At 45.6% G+C, this 9062-nt stretch overlaps 1 protein-coding gene across 1 annotated transcript in view; it reads right to left on the reverse strand.

Moving 5' to 3' along the window:
- Positions 1-202: 202 nt before the first annotated feature.
- LOC128275716 (sodium/potassium-transporting ATPase subunit beta-2) overlaps positions 203-9062 on the reverse strand; it is a 22128-nt gene continuing 13268 nt past the window's right edge. Inside the window, exon 8 of the mRNA XM_053014313.1 lies at positions 203-4924. Coding sequence (XP_052870273.1) covers positions 4821-4924 — 104 coding nt within the window. The 3' untranslated portion in view covers positions 203-4820. The remainder of the gene's footprint in view (positions 4925-9062) is intronic.

Below are 9062 nucleotides of genomic sequence, written 5' to 3' on the forward strand. Positions count from 1 at the left end.
TATTCGCAAGCATTTTATGCGACATAGCTTTTCTCAGCAATTGCATGTCATATTTCGCAGCGCCGTGAATTTCGCCTTTACGTTTCGATTATCAAAGTTACCGATGCTCCCACCGTTGAGTTACGGTAGAATTAACCGGTTCGCGCACACACTTCTCTCTCCGATGATGGGCAAATGATTTCCGCACACTATCCAGAGATTATGTCTCTACGGACTTTTCTTCTTTATTTCAATAATTGGTTTATTAAAAAGATTTAATAGCTTTACATTCCGTTTTCTGCTGCTGCCGTCGTCGCTGCCGCTGCCGCCCCAATCACCATCGCAACCGGTTCGGTTCTTCATTTCGCTGTTCCTGTGAACGCGAACGAGAGAGCGAGCCCGGATGATTTCCTTTCTCCAACTTTGCCAACATATCCTTTCGGTAGTATAGAGATAGTACCGTACCGTTCGTCGCCGACCATCCGAATCCTAACCAATCCAAATCTAGATCGCGTTTGCGTTTTGCTTTCTAACAGAAAATTTTATTTGTTTCTCAATTTTACTTTTGTTTGGTTGTTTTTTCCCTTTTCGCTCCCTCTCTCTCTCTCTCTTTCTGTATCTGTCTTCGCTCGTTTCGAATTTCCGTCTGTATGTGGTGGGTGGTCTGTCTCAAGATAGATCTTATGCCGTTCTCTGGTTTCGTGGTTTACGCATTGTTTGTGTTTTTCTCTTTCTCTCTCTCCCTCTCTCTCCTTGTCTTCTTTTTTGGTTTGTTCAACTTACTTAAGTGTGATAGAAACTAAAAGCTGCAGTACAAACGCTTTTCGCTAAAGCGTTTGCATTTTTCTGGGTTTTCCATCGTATTTGTTCATTTTTCTTTTCGAATTACTAGTTGTTTGCATTTATTGGGCTTCCTTTGTTTATATTTCATAGTATTAAGTTATATTGTATTGTGTTTGCATCAGCACAAACTCGTCTGGCCGTTCGGCGTGATTGGTTTTCATCTCTCTGATCTCGAAAAGCGACACTACCCTGCGACAGGTATTTAAACTAGAGTGTGTGTGTGTGTCTGTGTGAATTGCGTGGCGTTAAGGTGTATGTGTGTGGTTGCTAGCGCTTGCGTCACGCGGTTTGCAGTGTGTTGTTACTATTTCTCTGTTATGCGTTGTGTACGTTGGTAGTGTTTCAATGTAAGAAAGATTCATTTCTGGTTCTGTTCTATGAGTTTCGTTTGAGTTTATTTATTACTTTAGTATTTTTTTTTCAACGACTTGATTTTATAACTAGAATGTTGCCTTGGTTTTGCTGCCGCCACTCGCCGATCATCTTGCGTTGCTTTGCGGGGTGTATGCGCGCGCGTGTTGTGTGTTGTTTTCTCTTTTGTTTACTGTTTTCCTCATGCCACCAACACATCGGTATCCTAGTAAATATTCTCGACTAACAATAGATTTTGTTTTCTGCTTCAGCATCTCCCTAAGCTAGAGATTTCTATCCTCCTGCCCGCTGCATTGGTTTACCATTTGTAACGTTAATTGTAATTAAAATTTAGCGCTATATTCTGTTTAGGGATTTTCTTCGGGTTTCTCTATCTGCTCCCTCGTCTTGCGACCGTCACGTGTGTTCTGTCGAACTGTGCATACGAATGCGTCTCGCGCGAAGATGTTTCCTTTCGGCATCCGGCCCCCGTTCGCGGGAAACGTAAAAAAACGTGGTTCAACGCGGTTATCAAAAGAAGGAAACTCTAACCACACGTATGAAAACATGTACCTCATGCCGGTAGCGTGCCAACAACACACACACACACACATACATGAATGAACACGAACGACACGAGCGAAACATATCCGTGTATGCCCAAAAAACTTAACAAGGTACGATAAACGCTATCCTAAATAAATAATTCTCAAGCTTCTAGTGTCAGTTTCTTCCGTAATAAACTACCTAACCCGGCGCCAGTGTGGTGTAGGGGCGTAAAATTAACATCGCACGCACGCACGCACGCACGTCCTTCGCGGCGCGTCCATCTTTGACATGCTGCTGGCTGCTGCTTCGTTCGTTCGACTTTATATTTTATATTTAAAAAAATACTTATAACTCGTAATTTCTACAGATGCCCTAAGCTCCAAAAAGTATTTACGCTACTTTACGACACTCGCGCTTGCTGCTCGCGTTCCGCCTAATGCATATGGCGCCCACCGGGCCCGCGGTTGCATCGCCCACCCCCCGGTGTGAGAGTGTACGTGTACGTGTGGTTGTGTGTCTGTGGAGGGGTCAATCGGTCAAATGTTCGCTTTTTGCGGATTTTAAGGGTCCTCTGCTGCGTATTAAATGGTAAGTTGTATTTAATGAATATGCCCCCGCGCGCGCACGTACTCGCTCGCGCACTGCACGCTTGTTCCATTTATATTTCAATAAGGTTTTTTTCTAATTTGCGTTCTTTTGTTCTGTGTATCTTCTTCTCTTTATCTGTCGGCGTGTGGGTGTGTGTGGTTGTGGTGTGAATTTATTTTATTCATTACACTTTGCAACATTGTTACATCTTACATCTTCCTCTCTTCCTCGCGCCGGGGTTCAACCCTCCGCCATCCGTACGCGAGTATATCTGATGAACTTCGATTGTGGCTTCGATTGAACACACACACACACATAGAGCTGCGCCTGCAAGAATCGATTAGATCGTCGTTTAGGGTTAAAGGGCTTTCTTGATTCAATACCATGCTTCGCTCAATACCATGCACCCGAACAACAGGACAACAGGTATCTTCCGACATTATGAAAACGTAACACTAACCTAGATCGCTGATGATGCAGTGTAAAGCTTGACGAACAACGTAAACACTCAATTCGCAAAGTTTATGTGGCAAAAGAGCTACGAGACGACGACCGCCGTGCAACGGCTACAACAAACTGGGGCGGCGGCAAACTCGCGTGCCACACGTGCTGAAGCCCGGCGTGCAAGGATAACGATACCCTCGCTAAAGTTCAACACTACACTACGACGTGCGTGTACGAAACAACTCCATAAGACGGCCGAATGCATCAACACATCACCGCATTGCCGTCCGCGGTACGGAAAACTGTTCGTTTAATGTTCAAGAAAATTTGCGATCCAGCTGCGGTCGCACAACATCCATGCACAGTTAACTATCGTCCGCCTCTCTCTGCACGGTAAAACACTTAGCCACGGTATGATATCAATCCGAGGGCGGGGTCCGAATCGACGCCCGCACCGCGTGGTCTCGATTTTTTGTTTGTTTGCTTTAAATTTATGTACCTCATCGTCCAACCGGGGGTCGTGTCTGATTTAGGGTTTTTGGTATGATTTTTACAATAAATTCAGTGGACTTCAGAGGCCAGCGAACGCGTTGATCGTAATTATACACTTTTATTTTAACACTGTTCTCGGTATGTCTCTAGTTATTTGTATGTGTCCGTATAGTTGCGCTTTGTGTATACCATACCACACTATCCACATTATGCTTGCCTCACACCCCGGGTTTATTGTATTCTATATTCGATTCGATTCGGTTGTTTGTTCTTGATTTTTGTTGTTGTTGTCTCTTTATTATTCTCTTTGTTGTGTTTGTATGTTTTACGTTTATGCATCATTTTAACTTATTCATGGGCAGTGAGTGGTAAGAATAGAAAGAGGCCCTTTATGTGTTGTTTAATCATTCGTTTTGCTTTTTGCTGACACTTGTTTTATTTACTACGTTGCTCATTGCTACAGTTTAGTTTCTGCTTTATTCTGGGTTCACTACGGTTATCTCTCTTGCCGGTTCGTGTTGTTTTTTATCTCTTTCGCTTTTTGCTCAGACGCGCAGACATTTGAATGTTGCATCGTATTGCCCAAAACGATACCGCTCTTCGGCAGTTTACACGCGCTTTACTATACTACGCTGCGAGCTCGCTAATCAGTTGCTTACGAGCAGATTTATCATCATCAAATGGGAATTGAATGGGTTTTCTTGTTTGGTTTTGTTCTTCGGCTCGCTACACTGCTGAAAACGGTCGGTGTCCAGGGATTTCGGTTCCTGTCTTGAAGCGTCTTGAATCAATGAAAATGAATAGTTAATGTGCAATACGATCCGCTCCGATCAACCGTGTTGAAGCATGATCACTTTGCGTCCACCCATCGAACTAGTACTATTAATTGCAAACTATTTCGGCTTGAGAAACGAATCGATCGATAGTGACGCGTGCAACTTCGGAGCCAGAGATCAGATGCTATCCTGCCGAAAGGTGAAGGGACATATGGAGTGTGCTCTAAGCAGCCAAAGCAATTGCCCTCCCCATGTTCCGTCCCTCATCGAGGGATGGAGTCAATAGATCGGAACCATCGGATCGTTCTCGTCGCCATCGGCAGCAGCAGCTTGAAGTAGCGCGACGATTCGATGCCAGCTCAACACTGGCCCCAGATAGCGATGAGTGTCCTACTTCGCGTGTGTTGTACGTCCTGTAACTAATGCCTCTATAAAATCGTGTTTCCCACAAATCGCTCAACTAATACATGCAAAACGTATAAAATACTTAACCGAATGATTCATGCATATTGCTCCACAACATTCGTCTACAATGTGTTACGCTCTGGGTGTCGCGGGCCACCCTTTTGCTTCTTGTGTTGATTTTCGCTAATCAATGGTTTCGCTCTGACCTAACTGTGCCGCCGTGTTGTTTTTGCACCCCATGGATAAACAGCACCGACGGTTGTTGCCTAAACGCTAGCGTCAACTTATTTGACCCCCTGCTGCCGTACACTCTTCTCTGCTCCCCTGCTCGCTTGCTCGATAGCTGGTTCACGCTCGAAAACGCGTTTGAAATGTGCCCAAAGCGTTACCCGCTTAATCGATCATCAGCTCAAAGTGGACGGACCCTCTTCGCTCCGAGCGATCGTACATGATGTTGCGGGCCCAGGCTTTGCACTCGATGTTGATGAGTACGCCATCTGCAAAGTGAACGAGAGAGAAATGGAGAAGATAAAGAAATTGCAATCAAACAACAAAAACATATTATATTTAGTTTGTGTCTCAATACAATTAACATGAGTTGTCAATTGTGAATACCATGCCAACATTCCGAACGTTACGATGAATGATCGCAGCAACAGGATCAGAACATTGTCCGCACGCCTCGATCAACCAACTTTAATGCGCAAAGTTGGCACATATCGTGTACAGAAGGGGTCAACGAACGATGGTAAGGATATTTCGTTCGCAACATTCAAGAACATCGGAGGTCAGTCCGTTTTAAGAAAGAAAGAACCAACCAAACCGGTATAGCTTTCATTCATCTTTTTTTAAGGGCTACGTTTTCTTCCACGCGGTTATGCAACCGAACCTTGCGTATTGGCCGTGATCCTGAAAAGTGAAAGGCCGTTCCACATTCTTGAATGCTCCCAACAGAAACCGGTTTCACTTTAGGCGATGCATCCTCACTGGCCACATTACGGTATCTGTAGCAAATTCCAAAATTATGCACATGGGCAGAGGTCCCGGCAAGCGCTTTCTTATTCTTCCTTGCCTTGCGGAACCGGTTTTTTATTGTGGCAGGCAGGTACAAAACTGCCACTGCCGAAAAAGCTATAGTCAGTTGTTTATGGACCAAGTGAAGTGCAACATCCATTAAGATGAGCCGGTTTGCAATGCGGTCGTTACTGTTACTGATTTGTGTTTATGTTACAAGTGCGAATATCATTACATTTGGGACACCCGATGTTACTCTGGATATATGTTTCAAGAAACGCATTTTGAAAGGCATCAGGAATCCTGTTACTGTTTCGTTCGATAATGTAAGTACAATCATTGTACTGTACGGTATTGACGCCGAGGTCTCAAAAAGTTCGTCCCATCTTTTGCAGTCACTACCCAACGCGATACGATACATAAGTGTAGAAGCTCCACCACATCGATACCGCAGCGAAGTGCAGGCGAAACTTGTACAAGGTGGTATTGGTGAACAGTTTGTGTCGATCGAATTGAAAGATGTGCAGCGATCTTTCATAATAGGAAACAACGTAGATATTACAATTAAATGTTCACCATCAGTAACAATCAGTTCTACACCGATGTCCTCGAGCACGGTATCATCTTCTTCTTCCTCGATTTCTACACCGATGTCCTCGAGCACTGCATCAATTACTCCTCCTTCAACCGGTTCTACACCGATGTCCTCGAGCACGGCATCGTCTTCTTCTTCCTCGATTTCTACACCGATGTCCTCGAGCACTGCATCAATTACTCCTGCTTCAACCGGTTCTACACCGATGTCATCGAGCACGGCATCATCTTCTTCTTCCTCGATTTCTACACCGATGTCCTCGAGCACTGCATCAATTACTCCTGCTTCAACCGGTTCTACACCGATGTCCTCGAGCACGGCATCATCTTCTTCTTCCTCGATTTCTACACCGATGTCCTCGAGCACTGAATCAATTACTCCTGCTTCAACCGGTTCTACACCGATGTCCTCGAGCACGGCATCATCTTCTTCTTCCTCGATTTCGACACCGATGTCCTCGAGCACTGAATCAATTACTCCTGCTTCAACCGGTTCTACACCGATGTCCTCGAGCACGGCATCATCTTCTTCTTCCTCGATTTCGACACCGATGTCCTCGAGCACTGAATCAATTACTCTGCTTCCCGGTTCTACACCGATGTCCTCGAGCACGGCATCATCTTCTTCTTCCTCGATTTCTACACCGATGTCCTCGAGCACTGCATCAATTACTCCTGCTTCAACCGGTTCTACACCGATGTCCTCGAGCACTGAATCAATTACTCCTGCTTCAACCGGTTCTACACCGATGTCCTCGAGCACGGCATCATCTTCTTCTTCCTCGATTTCTACACCGATGTCCTCGAGCACTGAATCAATTACTCCTGCTTCAACCGGTTCTACACCGATGTCCTCGAGCACGGCATCATCTTCTTCTTCCTCGATTTCGACACCGATGTCCTCGAGCACTGAATCAATTACTCCTGCTTCAACCGGTTCTACACCGATGTCCTCGAGCACGGCATCATCTTCTTCTTCCTCGATTTCTACACCGATGTCCTCGAGCACTGAATCAATTACTCCTGCTTCAACCGGTTCTACACCGATGTCCTCGAGCACTGAATCATCTTCTTGCTTCAACCGGTTCTACACCGATGTCCTCGAGCACTGTATCAGTTACTTCTGCTTCAACCGGTTCTACACCGATGTCCTCGAGCACGGCATCATCTTCTTCTTCCTCGATTTCGACACCGATGTCCTCGAGCACTGAATCAATTACTACTGCTTCACCGGTTCTACACCGATGTCCTCGAGCACGGCATCATCTTCTGCTTCCTCGATTTCGACACCGATGTCCTCGAGCACTGAATCAGTTACTCCTGCTTCAACCGGTCCTACACCGATGTCCTCGAGCACGGCATTATCTTCTTCTTCCTCGATTTCTACACCGATGTCCTCGAGCACTGAATCAATTACTCCTGCTTCAACCGGTTCTACACCGATGTCCTCGAGCACTGAATCAGTTACTCCTGCTTCAACCGGTTCTACACCGATGTCCTCGAGCACGGCATTATCTTCTTCTTCCTCGATTTCTACACCGATGTCCTCGAGCACTGAATCAATTACTCCTGCTTCAACCGGTTCTACACCGATGTCCTCGAGCACTGAATCAGTTACTCCTGCTTCAACCGGTTTTACACCGATGTCCTCGAGCACGGCATCATCTTCTTCCTCCTCGATTTCGACACCGATGTCCTCGAGCACTGAATCAATTACTCCTGCTTCAACCGGTTCTACACCGATGTCCTCGTGCACTGAATCAGTTACTCCTGCTTCAACCAGTTCTACACCGATGTCCTCGAGCACGGCATTATCTTCTTCTTCCTCGATTTCTACACCGATGTCCTCGAGCACTGCATCAATTACTCCTGCTTCAACCGGATTTCTACACCGATGTCCTCGAGCACTGAATCAGTTACTCCTGCTTCAACCGGTTCTACACCGATGTCCTCGAGCACGGCATCATCTTCTTCTTCCTCGATTTCGACACCGATGTCCTCGAGCACTGAATCAATTACTCCTGCTTCAACCGGCTCTACACCGATGTCCTCGAGCACTGAATCAGTTACTCCTGCTTCAACCGGTTCTACACCGATGTCCTCGAGCACTGAATCAGTTACTCCTGCTTCAACCGGTTCTACACCGATGTCCTCGAGCACTAAGCAAATGTCGTCTACCACAAGTCCATCACAAACTTCTTTCACCCTTCCTACAATATCTTCGTCAGCATCTACATCTAGAGCTACAACATCTACTTTTACGCCTGCTTCAACGTCATCCTCAAAGACTACGTTGTCTTCATCCTCATCCCGGTCGCCATCGATTACAGTCCCACCGATAACATTTACTCCATTCAAAACACAACGGTCAACGTATGTAGTGTTTGACCCTTTCATTAACAGTTTGTTTAACCGTGTCAATACAACTCGTCGTGCGAATACTAGCGCTCTAAGCAGCACCCATAAAGTGCCGATGATATTGTTTCCTAGTTTCTCAATATCTTTTCCTAAACTGAGGACGACCTCATTTGGCAATGTTAGGAAGAGCGAAAAAGTAACAAAACGAAATATTATGTACAAACGCGCTCGAAAGCTTTTTTACTAAGACATTACAAAACAAATGTTTTGGTCCATTTTATCTATGAATACTGAATACAGTTAATAAAGAATCGATCAAATTTCCTCCGGTACTTACTCTTTGGTTTTTCAAAATACACCGCCACTACGGGTGGCAGGTAGTTATCCACGTTCTTGTACGGGAAGAAGTATCCGGGGAACCCACGGCGTGGGATGTACTGGATCGCTCCAATGTGCTCGTTATCAGCGGGATTTTCACCGGAACAAGATACCCAAACCACGTTGGTCTACAAGACAGAACGTTCGCTACAGACGATTGCGCGGACAAAGCTTCAACCGATGGCCTCACTTACGTTTTTATTTCCACGAGCTTCCTCTCCGCGGATGTGCTCCTTCAGATCATCGGGCATGTTTTCCGGCAAGTTGTTCGAAGTATTGTACATGTCCGGA

Source organism: Anopheles cruzii, chromosome 3, assembly GCF_943734635.1.
Source record: "Anopheles cruzii chromosome 3, idAnoCruzAS_RS32_06, whole genome shotgun sequence".
NCBI lineage: Eukaryota > Metazoa > Arthropoda > Insecta > Diptera > Culicidae > Anopheles > Anopheles cruzii.